Here is a 20,506-nt window from a genome sequence, read left to right on the forward strand (position 1 = left end):
AGGATGGAAACTGAGCGGACTTCACCGGCACGCGGAGGTATACAACCGCGTGGGGGTCGTTTTGAGTTTACAGGAAGAAGTCAAGTCACCCACAGCGTCATTTATTGCGTCGCCTCATGAAATATGAAACGCATTTTTCCTAAGTATTGAGGAAGTGGTCGGACGGACTGATAACCGCGGTCTCTCCACAGCTGCAGTGTCTGGGGAAACAAATCTACAGTATCGGTTCCTGCTCAGTTATTTTCATGTAGAAATTTGACAGAAATGCCATCGCTGAATAACTCGAATAGGATTTTTGAAGTCGTCTGCTTCCAGTTTGCGGTGCCAGCTGTCCTGAGGAGAAAGGCTGTCAGCATCAGTCCGGAGAACCGCCGCAGGTACTGAAACATTTATATCGACAAGAAACCAGCCTGAGCAAGCTGTCCGGGGCGGGTGGATTTTAATTTTTGTGACAGGAGCAGCCAGGCACAAAGCTGTCAGCATCCTGCTACCAGCTATCATCTTCATATATTTTTTTTTTTTTTTGCTTTATTGTATTTTTGGATCCTCGACAGCAGCTGCTGTATCTCTCCATCTTTCAGAGACATTTTTTTGTTCAACACAGAATTATTCAACCCTCCAGCCCTGCTCATGGCAAAGGTATGTATGTGGTGACTGTACAACAAAGTGTGTTTTGTAGTTCCATTAATACAAGGAGGTAAATCAAATGCTATTTAATTTCTAATGTTTTGTTAACATGGTTTTGTTAAAAAGAAAAAAAACGATATTCAAGGATATAAAAAACACACTTTAAATAGCCTAAATGTAAAAAAAAAAAGAAAGAAAAAAAAGTCTGATCTACAGTCTAAAGTCAGTCAAAACAGTTTAATAATGTTAGAATGCTTTTTAACTGGTTAAGAATCTGTGCTATTAAAATGAGTTTAAGGTGTTTTGGAGTAAATTCCTTGTACAGTTCTCACTGGAGTATAATATTGATCTACAGTACATGCGATCACTGCATAAACGCCAGCCCTGTTAAAGGGACAAAACGTCAAAAGTCAAAAGTGTTTTTTGTGTGATACATTATTTTTGCGGTCCATTAATTCCTTTTAATTTCCTAAGTTTCCTAGAAAGGCTTGTGTTATTTGGTAGTGATTATAGGTGGAATAAAAGCATTATGAAGTTGGTTCACCCTCAAGTTAACCCTGAGTGCTTTATCAGTGCAGCTCACGCAGAATTTTTTTGTACAGGCGAGCATATCTTTTTAACAGGGAGAATGAAGTTACGAATAATTAATGATAAAATGTATTGAGTAATAATGAAACTGTTCTTTAAAGATAATTCCCTGGAAATCAACAATGACTAAGATAACAGAGCTTTGTCTCTTTTTTTCACTGTCATAACAAACACCAAATTACATACAGGGAGTCTTTTAAGGAAACTTCAAGTTATAATAATAATAATAAAGTTTATTTATATAGCACTTACCAAAACCAATGTTACAAAAAGCTCTACACTTAAAATCACAAAAATACACACAGTAGTAAGAAGACACAAACACACAAGAAATGTTTTAAATAGAAAAAAATGGAACACTAAAGAAAAATTTAAAAAGAAAAACAGCAGTGCAAAACTTAACTGCAATTTCAGGATTAAAATATATTAAAATAACCCTTTAAAGAGAAATTAAAGGATTAATTTGGTAATAACATTTTAGTTCACTAAAATATGAAAATTATTCATCATATTTTTTTATAAATTGAAATATATATATCTGAGAGACACTGATATTTTAAAGGCACAGTGCTGATGCTTATTATTATTATTTTCTTCTGCAGATGAGTTGGGCTGCCGGGACACAGTGTGTAGCCAAGGGGGGCCACCAAAAACCAAAACCTGGAGAACTGGCGTACCACAAAGGAGACATCCTCACTATCATTGACACGAGCACGGTAGGCCTATTGCCATGATTCAAAGGAGCTACAGACAGCGTTTGCTTAGACTTATATTGTTTTTTGTCACTGACACTGTAATTGCGCTTTTCTAGAGGAAGGGATATTACAAGGCCAAACACAACACCACGGGGGAGGAAGGACTCATAAACTCCACCAATGTACGTGAAAGAGAAGCTCTGCGTGTCGACCCCAGCCTCAGCCTCATGCCGTAGGTCCCCTCTTCCTCTCAGTTTTACACTTTTTTCCTTCAGCTGCTCATTTGAATTGCACCCGTGTTTAAAAGCAGTGTGACTGTGACGCGGAGGCACACCAGTTTCTAACTTTAGCTGTGGCCATGGACAACCTTGAAAACACATCTTGTGACTACACGTAGGCAGGATGTACAAACAAACATTGTCTTGGGACTAATCACTTCAACTTCCTTTTTTGGTGTGTAAAGTACTGACATGTTTTCATGCCTCATCTATTTGGAAATAAGTACATGTGAGATATTTATGGGACAGATGTTTTTCGTGTGTGTGTATTTATGTTGCTCACCTTATGTTTCTGTCTCTAGGTGGTTTCATGGGAAGATCTCGGGTCCGGAGGCGGTGTGTAAGCTGCAGCCAGCCGAGGATGGCCTGTTCCTGGTTCGAGAGTCCATCCGCCATCCGGGCGACTACGTCTTGTGTATCAGTGTCTCCGGAGAGGTCATCCACTACCGGGTGATTTATCAGGACAACAAGCTGACCATCGACAACACACAGTATTTCTACAACCTCATTGACATGATAGAGGTAAGAGACTTCTGGTTCTTGGTTACGTTCAGTCTTAATTCTATGCATATCTCATGAAGGTGAAGAGAAAAACACACAAGACTAAATGTACATTATTTAACACGTCATCAAGGACAATCAGTGACAATCAGATCCACCGGTACTTTCTTTACTCAGAATTCAGAATAAGGATTTCAGGTAGAACTTCATCCATTTCCAAGATGCATGGACAAGAGAAAAAGTCTGAAGTTGTCCAGACTGGGTCCCAGTAGCTCATCTGGTCAAGCGTGTGCCCTGTGCACTAAGGCTGCGTGTCCTTACCACCAGTCTGAATTCAGCTCCAGCCCAGGGCTGCATGTCATCTCCTCTCTCTCCCTCTCCTGTCACTCTCCGCTGTCCTCACCAATTAAGGCAAAAGGCCATAAACCAAAAAAAAGGAAAAAAGGCCAGAACTTCAGCATCGATTGTAGTATGAAAAAATACATCAGCATGTAAAAGAAATCCTGCATGTGGGCTTCATCAGGATTTTCCAAATGAAGCTGAAACATATTGCAATAACATTTTTCTTTATACTTAAGGTTTTGCTGGAGTGTTGACCTCTTGACTCTAGGGTTGCAGCAAAATACCGGTTTTAAGGTTTACCGTGATATGAAAGTTGTGTACATTTGCATGTCAACACTATTGATATGACTTCAATTAAAAAAGTGGTTTCAAGTCTTAATAAGTGATAAAACATTTGTTCAAACAAAACTAACCCTTCTGTTTTCAGTCCTTTAAGGGTCATTCTGACTGATAATAACAATTCTGTAATACCGTGATACTGTAAAACCGCAATATTTTCTGAAACAGTTATCCTTCCGTCATATCTCATACTGTTACAACCCGAAATTCAGACTCAGATTTCAGCCAGATGTTGCAGCGTAAATAATCAGGAAGGTGCCGCTTATGGGGATCATAACAAATAAACTAGATGGGATCACTTCAGCCGTGTTACAGAGATCCGCTGTAATAACGCCACAATAATCCGGTAATAGCCCCTTCCCGACTCCTAACGTCTACTTTTGGCCCTCTTGTTCGGACATTGTTGTTTTTTCTTCATTAAGTCCACCTTAATTTTAATTTTAACTGCAGAACTGTAAAGCTTTGTGACTGCATCTTGCACAGTTGTAGCAGTATTACATTGACAAAATCTATCCACAGACAGACATTTACACCTGTGGGAAATTGCTTCTGTGGTCGTTTCGCTGTATTTTGTGTTACCTTAACCACATTTTCTATGATGACACCACACACACAGACTCACGAGATAAAAACAACACCAGTCCTTTCCACACTGTGGCTGCTGGTAACAAAGTTCATCAACAAATTTCTTTCATACACACTCCTCGGCCGCTGGCGTCTAGCCTTGGAGAGAGGAATCTGAGATGTCACGAGACAATTAAAACAGACGCTCTGAAGCCTGCTGTACGTACGGCCAAAGTGTTTGTCAGACTGAAACACACAAGCATGACTGACACCAGTGTAAAAAAGCATACTTAATGTATCACATTGAAGCAGAGACAGGAAAACACATGAAGCACACGCCTTATATGGTTTATCTATTCTTGGCCTGTTTGTGTGTTCGGGTGCACTGAAAGCTTTGCTGCGGTGACATTTGGAGACAAGCTTGGCAGAAATGGCCAACTCTTGTTCAGCTCCATCTTATCTGCGAGTCACAGATGACTTCAAGCCTGAGTCAGAACGGCTGACTGGCTCCTGCGAGAGCACAGAGGGTGGACGCCCAGATGAATATTTTGTCTGAATCATGTTAAAACTGCTTCATCCCAGTGCTGGAAGACTGCTGACAATATAAAACCAGGCCCTGATGTGTCACTGTATCATAATTTACTTATGTAATTCAATTCAACAGCTGCTCTTTGATGCTTTGTGTTTTGTTGTGAAGAAACCCAGACCTTACACTGACACTGTATGATATACAGACGAAGTATGTGGTACGTTTTTTCAAATGATTCCTAAATTTAAAATTGTTTTTTTCCTATGTTTTTTGCTCCTCAACCACGGTTAACTGGCTTCCCGCATACTGTGGAGGTGTTATGACGGTTTTATTTTTGTGTTTCCATCTTTGCAGTTCTACTCAAAGAACAAAGGCTCCATCGCTACAACTCTTTTGAAGCCAAAACAAAAGCAAGGAACCAAGTCGGCTGAGTTGGAGTTGTCCAAAAGTGAGTCTGATGTCAAGAAAACTGCATCTACAGATTATTAAAGCATGTAGTTGTGTGCATGAGGTTTACAGTTCATGTCTCTGTCCAGCTGGATGGCTGCTGGACATCACAAAGCTCAAACTGGGGGAGAATATTGGAGAAGGGGAGTTTGGTGGTGAGTTATTTTATTTTATCTTATTACCAGCATCAAAAAACAGTAACTCTGTCTCAGTGCGGTTGTGTTCTGAACACTGTGATTCCCCCTCAGCTGTATATGAAGGAGAGTATATGGGCCAGAGGGTGGCAGTAAAGACCATTAAATGTGATGTCACCGCTCAGGCCTTTCTGCAGGAGACCACAGTCATGACGTGAGTATGAAGGTTTACTCATTTTTTATGTTTCTTGTTAAAACACTTTCACTTGCTGTCTATTCATTACTAATAAAAACAATTGTAAGTTTGCTCAATGAGAAATAAACTCATTTTGGTTAATTGTGCAAGAAATCATATTGTTTTGAATGAAATGTATGTATATGTATTTGCATTGTGTATTGAAATGAATTGTGTTGTTTTAATGTGGATTTACTCTTTCCAGGAAGCTCCAGCATAAAAACCTGGTGCGACTGTTGGGGGTCATCCTTCACAAAGGGCTTCATATTGTCACAGAGCTCATGACTAAGGTACAGAAAATACATCATTTATTAGTGGTTCTCAGTTGGAAGATAAAACATGATTATATTAACAACTGGTAAGAGCAAAATAATAGTAAGAGGTGAATAAATATTAAGCATACATTGAATATGCCTAATTATATCACAGAATAAGCAGAAAATACAAGTAGTGAGTGAAACCCAATTTTACTATTTGACCAAAATAATTTCAATGAACATAGCACTAGTTTAATAGATTTGCAAACCAAAAGAATATTCCCTGTTATTAGGATTTCTGTTTAAGTGTAGTTTTTTTTCAAAATACTAACTGAGGAATCTTTAAAGAGAAGCTTTTTCAGGTATTTATTTATTTAAATGTTCTGTATGTATGTGTTTTTGTCGCAGGGAAACCTTGTTAACTTCCTCAGGACGAGAGGACGATCAGTTGTGAACTTTGTTCAGCTCCTTCGCTTTGCTCTGTGAGTTCAAATTTCAAACACCAACTTTAAAGATTTTCATGTTCTGTACTGCAGAAATTGTAATGAGAGCAGATGATTGCAACATCTGCTTGTAACAGTATAAACATCAAACTGTGTGTGTGTGTGTGTTTAATGTACAGACTTCTAATAACACTTGTTTGTGTGTGTTTACATGTGTGGTCAGTGATGTGTGTGAGGGGATGGAGTACCTGGAGTCCAAGAAGCTGGTTCACAGAGACTTGGCAGCTCGTAACGTGCTGGTCTCTGACGACAGAGTGGCCAAGGTCAGCGACTTCGGCCTGACCAAGTTGGACTCTAAGGTGTCAGATAACGCCAAGCTGCCAGTCAAATGGACCGCCCCCGAAGCTCTGAAGAAAGAGGTCAGTTTGAGGAGCTGCTGTCGCACTTTTCTTCTACCTGGAATTTGTTTTTGTAATTCTGTGTCTGCCTCAACATAATAATACGTGTTTCATGGTCATTTATATGAAATACTCCAGCAGCTCCAACTGTTGCTTTTTCCCCTTTGTTGATGTGTGCGCTTACTTGATCCATCATGCATGCTTGTATTTAAATTAGTGTCACTAAAATGACACCAAATTAATTTAGGAGGAAACACTGCAGAATTTTCTGGGTTTTAATTATTGTTTTCCTTAATTTAAAGTAAAATAAACAACAAAAAGGGGATGGCTATGAATCACAGTTTTGGTACTTAAAATATGGCACAATTTATAAGGGGCCAATAGGTTTTAAATATCGTGCTACTAACGGTTAACAAATTATTTATGTAATGCCTTATAATCAGTAACAGTCCATCAGTAAGGAGCAGGTTGGTGTAACATCACTTCCCTTTTCTTTTTATTCTTTTATTAATCTGGATATTAGAGTTTGACCACATTTATAAAGACTTTTTCATGAAGTATCCTCTACAAAAGGTTTCTGCATTTTTATGTGTCTGTTTTTGATCCCATCTTGCAGAAATTCTCCACAAAGTCAGACGTTTGGAGCTACGGTGTTCTTCTGTGGGAGATCTTCTCATACGGTCGCCAACCTTACCCCAAAATGGTATGTAGCAGCACTTTTCATCATAATTATACTGTTATAGTGTGTGTGTGTGTGTGTGTCTGTTTGCCTGCCTGTGTTATATACAGGCACATAAGTGCGTTACAGACATGTCAGTCACTTTTTCCCCTGAATTTTTTTTTTTTTAATTTAAAGCTCTTGTCCCATCCAATAAAATCAGAAAATGTAGCAGAGGTCTTTTATTTACAGGGTTCCCACACTCATGAATAACCAGTGAAAGTCATGGAATTTTACAATCACATTTTCCAGGCCTGGAAAAGGCATTGAATCAGTGAAAATGGAATCAGTAAAGTTTTGGAAAAGTTATGGAATTTTGTTGTGTGTAATGAAATTGTTACACTAATCTTCGATGTACAACCTTTCACATAATGTTACATAACTGTGGACTTCTGTCTGTCAATATAACGTAGCTCTAGTTTCTTTATTTTCACCCCATGTTCGTCTCTCCCTTTCTCACCCCTTTATGCTAGCTGAAATTATGTTTGAAAATTAGTAGGCACGAAGGGCAAGAAAAAAATTATTATGTGTCCTTGAAAAGTCATGGAAAAGTTTTAAAATTTTATACATAAAAATTTGCGGAAACCCTGTATTTAGACACAATTTAAGACATTTACACTTGAAAGGGATGCAGAAAAAGGCATAAATGGATGCATAAAAAAATCACCAGAATTCAGGATGGTCAATATTTTTTCACAGAGGACCCCCACCAACCCCCATTTCATATATGTCATCCTCCTACACCATTGCAGGCCATGGATAGTCTAGCATAGCATAAAACTGTAAAGGGCTTGTCTGGCACTACCCAAAGGAAACAAAATCCACCTACAACCTCCTGTAAAACTCACTAATTATCACATCATATCTCATTTTGAAGGGTTATGTACTGAAGCATTTCTCTGCCTGGACCAGTTGACTTCACTTAAACTGTCTTCTGTCTGTAACGTTATCTGAGCTTTGTGGAAGATTTGCGCCTAATGTTAACAATCTATTGAACTTCAGAGTTGATTAATGAGACTAATATGACTTTAATTAAAAATTAACTCGACAGGACTTTCCTTTTAAAAAGAAACAAAAAACATTTTATAGACTCAAACAAAAGTAATCTCTCTCATTCATCACTTATGACCCACTGAAAGCGTGCGGCGGTGCATTTCTCTGCAGAGACTCTTCCCTCTGCTGGATTTTCTTATTTTTGAGCGTTCAGGACGCTCATGGATGTGTACCTCTAAAGTGCTCAGTTGATGTCAGGGCATTGTAAAAAGGTAGTGACGAGGCTCATGACCATCAGCAGCAGGCATCCAAGAGACACAGTGCCAAAAAATGCATATATGGGGAGGTGAAACACCAAATAAGAGGGAATCCAGGGTTGTCTTTTCACTTCACTTTTGCTGGCATGTCTTTACAAACCATAATTGACAATCCTGCATATAAAACCTGAAAGTTCAAGAACTTCTCATTATCAAACAACTTTGCAACCACTCTTTGAGAAGTTGCAGAATCCCATGTTGTCTTTATTTCTCTGTGCTTATAAATAAAAAAGCTGATTCTGGAAAAGGACACCCCTATAAACAATTAGCAAAATAACACAACAGCTAAATCTTTCCTCTCATGACTCCTGGACTTGAGCGTATCAAGCTTGTTACGAAACTCTTTTACCATGTCATGTCAAGATTGACATCTCTAACACGCAGTAGGTGTGTCATTGGAAAGCTGCCAGGCCTTCGGTCAGATTTGTCGCTAGAACATCATATTCTGGATTGACTTACTGTGTCTGAGCAGGAAACCACTTCAGGTCACTCAGATCATGGAAGTGCGTCACTGAGGATAGAGGTTTAGTGCCCACGGTAAAAATAATCTTATTGTTCTCTTGTTAAATAATCTACTTTTTTAACGATGCTAGGTTGCACCTAGCAGCTGGTAACGGGCCAAAACGGAGGAAGCAGAGTCAGACGTCACATGAGCACTGGATCATGTTGGCACTGTAAAGGAGAGATTCTTTAAAGGAGGAAACTATGCTACTTAAACACAGCTCTGTTTGTCACACTAGCTGCTCTCAGGTAATCCATGCCCCCATGACCGCTGAGGCCGGCGGTTCACTGAGGACGACTAAGGACAACAGGATCAGGCAGCATTAATAGGAGGGACGGTTAGCACGTCTCTTTTGCACCGTTCATCAAGTGGTGTCCTTTTAAATGCGGATGATTACCCCCTAATTTAAGCCTGTTTGTAAATATAAATGCAGTTTGATTTATTTGGGTCAAGTTTGTGTTCCCCTCCATTAACCTCGGCGCTGGGTAATTCGTTATCTGCTGGCAGATAACGAAGTGTGTGTGTGTGTGTGTGTGATTAGTATTGCTATTAACATGTATAATAAAAAGGTAAAGACACAAATGCTTAATTTCACCTACACAGTGCTCATAAGAGACTAAAAATCTTTTTTCCTAAGTCTTTAGTCAGGATTACAACTGTTTGTTTATACATTCAGACCGGAAAATTTTGTTAAAAATGTGCTTATCAGTATTCATAATTTATTACCTGCTTTCTTTCTTGTTTCTCCTGTTCATGAAGTCCCTGAAGGAGGTGAAGGAGAGGGTGGAGGGGGGCTATCGCATGGAGGCTCCAGAGGAGTGTCCCCTTGGCGTTTACTCCTTGATGAAGATTTGCTGGGAGCAGGAGCCTCGAAGACGACCAGCTTTCCACAAGCTGAGAGAGAAACTTGAGCGAGAGATGGGTAAATGCAGCCTGAGCCCCGGGGCGGAGCGTCGAGATGGCAGCAGCTCTGGTTCTGGATGCTGATCTTGATTGTGAATCTGGAATTTCTGGAGATGAGAAGAAAGTGTCAGCTGATAGACAGGTAATACACACACTGTCGACCTCTCCGTGTTGATGTGCATCACACAAGATGGCCCAGTAGAGCTCCAAATGGATTCCCTCAATCTAGCAAATTGGAAAAGACAGCCACTGCACATCTGGTCATCATGTAATGCCACTGAGAAAGGGTTTAACAGTTGGAGCCATGAAAATACAAAACTTTGCTCGAGTGGATTTAAGCAAAGCAACACGGGTGAATCAGGCTCTGGTAGCATGACTGTATGGATGGCAATGTGGGTTTGTTGGTTGCACCAATATTTTGGTCCATTCTCATGAGACTTAGACATTCATGGTTCCTAGAGGATAAATCCCAATGATTGGTTGGTACCACAGTCTCTTACACACCTCTGCAGCCGGCCAAGACAAAAGGGAGCATTTCTGAACTTTTCCCACAGACTGTATAAAAAAAGTGGACTTAGTCAGAGTGAAGTCTGGACTACAGTTTTGAACCCATGATATGGGCATCCTGGAAGCCACCCTCTTGTTTTTTTGGTATTTGGTCAAGACAGTAGAGCTTTGGAGGATATGCATGACGACACCTCTATCATGATTGATATTTCGCCGCGGTAGCTACTTGTCAACCAAGAGATAGCGACACCCTAAAGTAGCGGTTCCCAACTGGTCCAGCCACGGGTTCCAGATCTCTCCTTACTCATTAGTTTGAGGTCCACACAGAATAATATATCCAGCGCCACAATGTCAAGCTAATTTGCTGCCTCTGTTAAGTAGCTGTCTGTTTTCACTCACTGGAAATTCACTGTACAAAATATAAAGTGTGTTTTTTTTATAAACTTGGCATGTTTGCAAGTCACTTGCAGTCCATTCAAAATGGACCTAATGTCCCACTTTTGGACCGCAACCTACCAGTTGGGTACCACCGCCCTAAAGCATACCGTGCTTTATCGTCTATTTTCATCTAAATGGGACCATAATTTACAAAATGAGCATCATGCTGTAATGGAGAAAACTTGAAACTAGCAATTGCGACCATAAACTCATAAGAGCATGTCTGAGCTAATACATGAGGTGAAAAGTAGGGTCTTTTTCTCATAGGCTTCTTCAGAACAAATCACAGTGTTTGTTTACAGTAACTTGCGGACAGTAAAACATCTGTGTCATATACATATATAAAATCAAACAGTGCTGAGCAATCGCTGGCTCAGTTGGTTAGTTCTGAGCAACCTAAAAAGAGGCCCAACAACAACAAAAAACAATATCAGTTAAAGTGTGGCTATATTAACAATATATTCACCACTGTACCTTGCCTTCAAACAGCGGTTGCAAATGGATATTTGAAGCCATTATGTTAAGGACTTCATTAACAAAACGGTAATTTTACTTTGCAAAACACTGTAGTTACTTGTCCACTGTTGTCTCAATCAGCTGGGGTGTGCGTAAAAACAAAAAAAACATTCCAGTATATAATAAATAATATGTAATATAATATATTCCAATAAAGCATTTTAATATTTTATCTATTATTTATATTTACTGATTATTTTTTACTACAAGAAGGAATGACTAAATGCAATTTTATTCTATTTAAAAGGACGATATTTCATCCTTGGACGATGCACAGCCTCATTCAGGTTTGAATAACTTGAATGAGGTATATGTTTAAATGTCAGTTCAGTCAATCCAATCAGAGCAGCTGGGTTTTAGTGTCTATTTATTGCCAAATAAACTCTGTATGATCAAAGTTCTACAGTTTTGCATGAAGAGTAAACACACTTTATTTACATTTCATGTCAGGGAGAGATTTCAGAAAGAGATTACATGTATGGGCAGTAAAGAGATGGAGAAAGAGTTAAAATGGATTTAATCTCTGATCACCCAAATCTGTTTGTATCCCAGCATTAATGCTCAACAATATGCCATGGACTCATGGCTTAATGTGAAAATATTTAATGTTATTGCTGGTTTGCAGTAAGAGAAGAATTCCTCAATCCACATTTTAAAGAACAGTCAGCATTTTGCGTGTGTCCAGAGAAGATAAGGACAGTTATTTGCAGCAGATTCTCTGTGATTAACTCAGCACCTTTTTTAGGAAAAAAAGATGAATTTGGCATTTTTATATTTCAGATTTGCTTTTTTAGAAACCAAAATTTATTCTATTTTTGCAGCCGAATCACCAGAATAAATGTTGGCACTGTACGTTTCTGTAAATATGTTGCAAGTGTATGTCATTATGGAGCAAATTCTTTAAAACTTTTCTTCTTTATGTTTCAACAACAGCATGGTTAATCTGTGGTTATGTTTAGGCACAAATTCCACTTGGATATGGTAAAAAGATCATGTTTTAGCTTGATCTACTGGAAACAGTGGATCTCTCACTTTGGTGCATAGAAAGTTCCTGGTAACATAGCGATAACCAAAAAGAACTGGTTTTGTTGTTTGGTGATCTCGAACAGTCTGCAGCTTGGCAGGCATCTTGCCTAGGCAACATGCCATCCCTTCCACTTCCCAATGACAAAGTCAGCCAGTGTACTCCATCACTTCAGAAATCTTGAAACATATGAATGTAACATATCCATTGTTTGCAGAAAAGTAAAATTCCAACATTTACCTCTGGCGACTGGGCTGTATTTTTGACACTTTGTCCATCAAACTCCATCAGTCGGCATGCTTGGGGCGGACTTTGATTCAATTCATTCAAATTTAATTTATTTCCTGAGGCTACATTGTGGAACATGCAGTGTTCATCACTACTTTCTCTGCCCTCTTCATGAGGATTTTGAGATTATAAGAGAGACTTTGGGTTATCCACCGTCCTCTTGAGATTTTTGCAGGTACAGAATGTTTTCTGCTTTCCTAATCTTTGGACTGAACATGATTATATCACATACACAGTAACATATTCTTTTTATTGATTTATTATCCATTTCACTGGTGTGTTTGTCAGCTGCTTTTTGGTAGGAATGTGATGAAATGTTCATCATTCTGATGAGATGAATGCACTTTCAGTTCAAAACTCACAACAAAATGAAGCCTTTTTTTTTGGATTGTTGTCATGTCACAAGACCAAATTAAAGATGTCATTTGATTTAAGTCTACGTAAGCCTGGTATTTGTCTCTGTCCCAGGAGACAGACCCCAAATTGAGGCTTGATCCTCCGTCAGTGAGAGCGAGGGTCCTCCACGATTTGTTCAATCTGCTCTGTGTTTTCCTGAAGCTCCGATGGGATGAGCAGCAATTTTCTGGACAAGGATTTATAAATGAACCAAATGTAAAAAAAAAAAAATAGAAAAAGATAATAAAAGATTTGCCATCTTTGATGGCAGGTTATATATCATTGATTGAAAGATATTTTTCTCAGAATACCAGTGTTTTTTGTCTTTTGCTGTTTATTAGTGTGTATTTTTATAGCACTGATGTCGGAACATAAGGGCAAAGCTTTCATCCTGGTACCCAAATGTTAACGTCTGAGTTCTCAAGATCTTTTTTCCAACGGTCTTATGCTGGCTAAGATGTGCTTTCTGTGATGTTAAAGTGCTAACTTTCAGCTTTAATGTAATGATGTTAGCCTGTACTGCAGCACTTTTTTTAAACTGTAGCACCCAAATTATTAGTGGATAACCTATACTTGGACAAATAAAGAACCCTAAGAATACTTCACCCACAAAATAACCATTTTTCTTTCAATTCGGTATACCAATTACTCGCTGTTATATTTAATTTGTGGAAAAAAAAGTTTTTCTTGCATGCTCTCACGGTGAGCAAAGACATCAAATGGGGTGAACATTCTTTGTGAATTGAAGTCATAAGGGACGTTTAACAAAAACCATTTCAGAACATCAGTTTATAAACTCTCACACAATTCCTGCAGTATATTTCAGTCTCATTTATTCAGTCGTATGTTCAGTGCTTCCGCAAACACATGCACACATGACAATATAAAACCGTTTTGACAATAGTAGTGCATGCACCCTAAGCATGCATAAGCACGATGGGCTTTGCTTGTATTCAGGTGATGCACGTGCCCAGGCGACTCAACCGAGTATGAGACTATTTGCACTGACTTGTTTTAAATCATAAGTTTGTCATAAGTTAAAATCATAAGTTTATGTTCAAGTGAAGATGCATGTGTTTGGGAAGTACTGAGCATACAACTGGGTATATGAGACTTGGACACACTGCTTGAGTTGTGTGAGAGTTTGTAAAAGGATGCTTTGATATAATTTAGCTGTTGTTCAGCATGGATCCCTTTTAATCCAGGTCATCAAGAATGTCTTCCCTTTTGGGTTTCTACATCTACCATGGAGGCATGCAAGTCTTCTCCACGACTTCAAGGAAACACATGGCGAATAACTGATATACAATTGCTCACTTTGCAGGTGAAGTATTCCTTAACCATCCTATTTAATATTTTGTGGTAAATGCTTTGGCTGAAGTCTATGGCCTTTAGACATCTGTAGATCCTCTTTGGTGATGCTTTGCCTGTACTTCAGCCACTCTCAGTTTTTGCTGGTTTTTGAGGCTCTTTGCCTTCAGTCTGGTCTCAGATGTCTTTTAGAGATTTATTTTGTAGTAAGTAATGATGAAGAGGGGCGGTCGGGTTCAGTTGTTTAAATGTGCCCCAAATCAAAGCTGAGAGTCTTCATTTTCCCTTTTAGTCACTGCTGTCTATCATATCCAGTTTGCTGGATTACAGAGCAAAGACAACAAACTAAAAGAGTGTAACTGTTCTACCACTTATACAGCTTAGCGACTGCACAATGTAAGCCGTTTTAGGGGCCTATGTACGACTCTGATTGGAGCCAATGCGGCACCTGACAGTTTCTGAACGTGCAGCAGTTTGAAAAGGACTGCGTACAAACCTCATGAGGCTTATCTTGGTTAGTTTTAAGTAGATTGTGGTCACTTCAAAAGGTCTTAGGTCAACGGAAAGGAGCTCATATGAGCTAATCGGTTTTAGACATAAGATTCTCTTCCAAGAAAACTGAATCAAATGAGCATCTGTTCAGTCACGGACAGGTGCCTTCCTCTGCTTCAGAAACTTGCTCATGTGTAAGCCATCAAAAGATCACTGCCCTGTTCAACCTGACCAGTACTCACCAATCACCAATTTGTGATGATAAGTTCAAGGTGGGCATATGACGTCCTTTTGTCGCCTCGCTGTTCTGTATATAGCGTCTAGTTACAGAAAGGGAAGACAAAGTTGTCTCGCCTCTGAGCCAGGGACTGAGTTAGCAACGGCATCTAAATGAGGTTTGTGTTAAATGTAAAGCCAGAAAGGCGTGACCATGGGTGGGGAGGTGTTTTGATCATGTATTATGTTGGCGACCACACCCTGGGAGATTAGTGACTAATTATTAGTGACTAATTCAAAGAGGAATAAATGTCATAAATGTCCACATATTAGAAAAACAATGAGATTTGTGAGCAGAGGACGAGATCAGCTGCCATATAACAGAGAAGGTAAATAATTGTTATTAACATCTGATGTCATCGTAAGTGCAGACTAGGTCACACATTGTTACATGTCGAGCTTGTCATGCCTCTTTCGATTGTGGGATGCAGTGAACAATCACACACTGGAGCTGAAGGATGCCTCCGTTATTTAGTTCTGTGTAAAAGTGCAAAGAGGAGACTGTAGTGGCTATATAGCATGATCTGTGTGTTAAACTGCTGTTTAACGTATGGAGCTGCTCCACTTCACTCAAGCTTCTGCAATATTGGTGTAATAATGATCTGCTAGAGCCACAGCCAGCTAGCAAATTTTTCCTTTGGTTTAAACACGCCCAGTGAGCTCCTCCAGAGTTAAAGTATAGTAAGGCCTCATCTATGGCACCAGTTATTAAGAGCGACATCGCTACATCCTGGGCTCAGCACCGCCCGACATAATTGTGATTATATATGTAATGTATTGTGTATGTATTTTTTTTTTTGCCCTATAGCAGAATGATAATATGTGCCTTAAGACCTTTCCTTGTCGCTAACACAGTGCTGTGGAGGTGAAAAGAAATGCAAGTATCAGTCAAAGTTATCATAGTTTTGTTTTTTTTTAAAGATTTTTTTTTGGGCTTTAAATGCCTTTAATTGACAGGCAGTGTGAGAGTGAAAGGGGGAGGGAGAGAGGGGGAGACATGCTGCAAAGGGCCGAGGCCGGATTCAAACCCACTGCCGCTGTCGCGAGGACAGAGCCTCTGTACATCCACTGAGCCACCAGGCGCCCCCAAAGTTATCATAGTTAACTCCAGCTAAACTAAAAACTAAAACTTGGTTTGAATAAACATTTTAATTAACTGAAATAAAAATAGAAACTAGAATTTAGGGGGGAAAAAGGACTAACTGAAGCAATAATGTACTTACAAAACTAGCTAAAATAAAATAAAAATATACAGAAAATGTCTTTATTTTTGTCTTTGGCAATTTGGTCAAATTTGTCAACATAACAAGCATGAGGAGGCACAGGTGCATGTATATATTGAGACTGAGATGCAGGACACGAGAAGCAGCAGTAAGGGGAGTGACAAGTGTATGCAAACTGTTGTTTATGTATACATATATATATATATATATATATATATATATACAATATTTCTCTTCAAATGACCAGACTTTAACACTTACGAGAGGCGCTGTCAGTCAGCACCCACTCGTCAACATAAGCAGCTTTCTACATCTTGTTAATTTGACCCAGGTCAGCAGTTGCAGGGTGTGAACATAATGATTTTTGCATTAGTAGTCTGGCCATACGTCAACGTGTACAAGATTACAAGTTCCCAGTAAAAGCTCTTAAAAATTAAGACCTGTGTGTAGTAAGTTTATCCAAGAAAATGCTGTACTATAGATAAGTAGGCCAGGCTTAGACCGTCCAAATGCATCATGGATTGTGTTTTACCACTAAGGAGTGGTGACAGAGATGATATTATTGCTGGAATGTCAAACTTTTCTTATACACATAATTATCTCTGTTATGGTCCTGTTCATGTAACTGTTAACACAATATTTATTCATTTTTTTTTTAAAAAACCAAACAAATTGAATTTAATATTTCAAGGGGAACAACCCAACCTGTAACATGTATTGCTGGTATCAATGCTGATATCAAATCTATGAGGATAAAACTGTGCCAAGGTGAGAATGATATGACCTTAAATACATTTTTTTATTATATGAGAGAGTCAGTATCAGTTAACTTGGCAGACCAGGTGAATCTACACATGCTGTCACTGTCTGTACAATGTGAAAGCTTATTCTGGGGGGGTCAGCTGTAATTCAATTACCTAAATAAGGTTAAGAACAGCCGTCTGTCTCTTGGTCATAGTCTGACATTAGAGGTGCGTGACAAGGTGACTGACCAACTTCCCAAAATGGGTAAACAACAGTACACACCACAATAGTACCACATTTTGTTTTGGGTGAATTTTCAATCATATATGTAAATGTGGGACTACTTATTTTACAAACAAAAGAAAAAATATCACAATCTGAATTAAACACATTGGTTTTCTTTATAGCTAATGAGGGAGGCAACGTGCGGAGAGGCAGGGCGGGGAAAGAGAATTACAAAACAGGGAGAGAGTGGACCAAGACCACAGTGGACAGTGGATTTTCAGAAGGGCAAAGAGGCCAAGCCCCCAGGGACAGTGGTGTGCTTTTAAGCCAATTTGAAAGAGTGGTCAAACCACTGCATTACAGCTCCAGGGTCTGTCAGATTTTGTTCTGTTTCCCACAGACCTACATTGATGTAGATACATTTTTTTAACATCACAACTCCCACAAATTGATTTGTTCAATTATTGGAATTTGATCCTTATGGCCCGATAACAGGAGCAACGCAATTATTATTATTTTTTTGTAACTTTGTGGAGCAACACAATTTCTGCTGCTATGGGCCCAACAGTGCAGAAGCAGAGTTGAAGATCCAGTGTGTTTTACACATGGAAGTAAGACATTTTTGGCTTTGTAATTACTAGAAAGGTCTCATAATAATGAGAAAAGATCTTGGAATTATGGGATCAGGATTAGCAATTGTTGCTAAATACTAGATAAGACAGTAAAAGATGGCGCTATGGCAATTAATCTGTTTTTACTTCCTTATAATGCATAGTACAGCTGAGGCAACTGAACCAACTCCACCATTAATACATATATAACATATGGCTGTAGTTTGTGTATAAATCGACATGCCATAAGAAGTTGGGGCCTATATTTGTGTGCAAGCCTTGTCTAAGAAGGCTCTGTTGCCTCAGTTGTACTCCTTGAGGATTTAGGATTTTGAGCAGGTGTTGGACAGTCCATTAAGTCACCGCTGAGCTGGCATGGATGCATTTCAAATGCATACATTTATACCCATACAGCATCCCATGTTGGGTTAAGTGCTCCTGCAGGAAGCGAGTGCGTCAGATTGGGCTTTCCGCCCGAACAGCCCCAACGTCTTGAGATGCCTGCGCAGTGCTGACATGCTAAAATCTTCATTTTCAAGAAACATTAATATTTCCCAATAACTCACACAGAGATGGAACTATCCTTCGTACGCTGTCTTATCTTGTGTCAAGCAATGATTGGGTGTCCTTTTTCTCTTGTTTTTTGTAAATGCTCCCTCTTGAGGATTTTTTTTCACTGTGCACTTATATCTTGTGCACATGGCTTGTTTCTATGTGTTCAGATTTTAAGACTAAATAAATGCCATAGCGTAGGCTATGTGAGGGCATGTGGATGTTCATGGTGTCAGTTTAAGCACACATATTACAAATTTTAAAATGCATGAATGGGGATCCTGCATTCAAAGAAAGCTGGACTGACATTTACAACAAAAATATCGGTGCTGTTCACGCAGGTCTTCATGTCTGCTGATGAAACAAATCACTCCTATGGGGGAAACAGTCCTGCTAGCAATTTTACAGTTCATGACAACGCCACCAGCATTATATTATTAGGATTAAGTGGATGTTAAATTGCTTGCTAGAAGGTAGCTAGCAAGCTGAGATGGAGTTTGAACAAATTAAGTATGTTAATGTAACACTAAGCAATTGTTAGTTTACACCAATCTGTTTCATCAAAGCCACAAATATTGGCAAAATGGTTTAAGAATCAGACAAAAAGTGAGTTAAATCACACTTAAACCAAATGCAGAACCGCTGATTTCACAAACAGGATAATAAAGCAATACAGTTCAGTTATTAATGCGGTCTGGGCATAAACCATTGATCTATGTGCTGCTTCGGCTACAGTCAGACTCCACTGTGTGCTTTTGCATGACAGAACCGGAGAATCACATGAATTCACCTTCCCCCTTACACCACCCTTTCTCTCCCCCTTCCTACCCCTCTCCCACCCCCCATCGTCTCTCTCCACTTCCCCCAGTAAGCTGACACTGCGCATTTACACGTTAGCTGCTTTTACCTCTAATAGGATCAGGGGGACTTACATTGTCATCTGATAAAACTAAGCAGCTTGATAACTGCACTGCTCCTTCTTAACCAATTTATGCACAATTAGGATAACAGAGAAACAGTGGAAGGACAAAAATGTATTAACGAAATCATGAGGGGATAAACGAGCACCTTAGACTATCATTACTCTGTAAGCTTGTTGGCAGTGAGAGTCATTTTGCAAACAGACTGTTGATAATGGGAACGAAGGATTGTTGAGGCCTAATAATCTTCCATTGCTACTTTTGAAATCTTAAATTATGTTAAGCTTTTCTTCTCTGCTGCAGCCACAGTTTGACCTATAGGAAGACTTGATTTTATAGTCATCTACTCTCTGCCACCCTCTCTTCTCCAGTTTGAGTTATTCCAATGAACTGTCACTTTGTAGACTCAATGTCTTATTTAGGAATGCACCGTCCCACCAGGTAGAAAGTATTCCAGCTATCCTGTGCATCATTTTTTGGATGTTTTCTCCTAAAATTCAGGTTGATAAATCTGATATCTTTGTAAACTTTGAGATTTCCACCAGAATTTAAGATAGATTTTTGCTTCAGTTTGTAATGAGTGTCCTGCTTGCAGAACAGTGGTATCGAAGAGCTATTAGTATTCAGCAAGCATGCAGTACCTTCATGACAATCTATATGCATCAGAAGACACTAGAAAAGAACAGCCAGATTATCTTGATTTCTTACCACCCAGATTGCAATTTTGTTTCACTTCATAGATATTGAAATCACCGTTAAAACTGAAGACATGGACAACATCCTTTTTTATATCTAAAATCACAATGTTTTCCAAATGTTATCTAAAATGCTTTTGTTGCCTAAATCTAGCCACAGACAGCCCTATTGCCAGAATAAATGTTGGCAACTTTACATTCCTTTATGTTTCAATGATGCTGTGGTGAACATGTGGTTAGGTTTAGGCACAAAAAAACACTTGGTTATGGTTAGAAGAAGATCATGTTTTAGTTTAAAATTCTTGTTATTGTTGCAACAATAGTAGCTGGAAATGCTGCTGATGTCGCATTAGGAAGTACCAGGTTTTGATGGCACAATCACCACTGAAAATGCTGCCAATATCTAGCCAAAAAACAGCATTGTTGTGGTAATTGGTCTTAAACAGTGGTCTGCATCTTGTCAGCTGTCTCACCTAGA

At 39.1% G+C, this 20,506-nt stretch overlaps 1 protein-coding gene across 2 annotated transcripts; it reads left to right on the top strand.

Moving 5' to 3' along the window:
• The first annotated feature begins 30 nt into the window (after positions 1-30).
• On the top strand, positions 31-12,534 carry matk (megakaryocyte-associated tyrosine kinase). 2 transcript variants are annotated; one of them, XM_088077767.1, is made up of 12 exons: positions 31-377; positions 1,818-1,931; positions 2,027-2,142; positions 2,491-2,710; positions 4,818-4,911; positions 5,000-5,065; positions 5,159-5,258; positions 5,485-5,569; positions 5,945-6,018; positions 6,203-6,398; positions 6,994-7,080; positions 9,667-12,534. In XM_088077767.1, exons 2-12 carry the CDS (start codon positions 1,818-1,820, stop codon positions 9,892-9,894), a joined length of 1,380 nt encoding a protein of 459 aa, XP_087933893.1. In that variant the 5' UTR covers positions 31-377; the 3' UTR covers positions 9,895-12,534. The 2 variants fall into 2 exon arrangements, with proteins under 2 accessions (XP_087933893.1, XP_042337054.1); XM_042481120.2 differs by having other exon boundaries at positions 34-639.
• Positions 12,535-20,506: the final 7,972 nt, after the last annotated feature.

This window comes from Plectropomus leopardus, chromosome 5 (genome assembly GCF_026936395.1).
Source record: "Plectropomus leopardus strain MGB_pleo_1.0 chromosome 5, ASM2693639v1, whole genome shotgun sequence".
NCBI lineage: Eukaryota > Metazoa > Chordata > Actinopteri > Perciformes > Serranidae > Plectropomus > Plectropomus leopardus.

Bases quoted from the DNA above. Each gene is read 5' to 3' on its own strand.
- matk (XM_042481120.2), top strand. The intron at 6,019-6,202 runs GTGAGTTCAAAT...ATGTGTGGTCAG, and splicing joins CAGCTCCTTCGCTTTGCTCT to TGATGTGTGTGAGGGGATGG. The intron at 6,399-6,993 runs GTCAGTTTGAGG...CCCATCTTGCAG, and splicing joins CCGAAGCTCTGAAGAAAGAG to AAATTCTCCACAAAGTCAGA.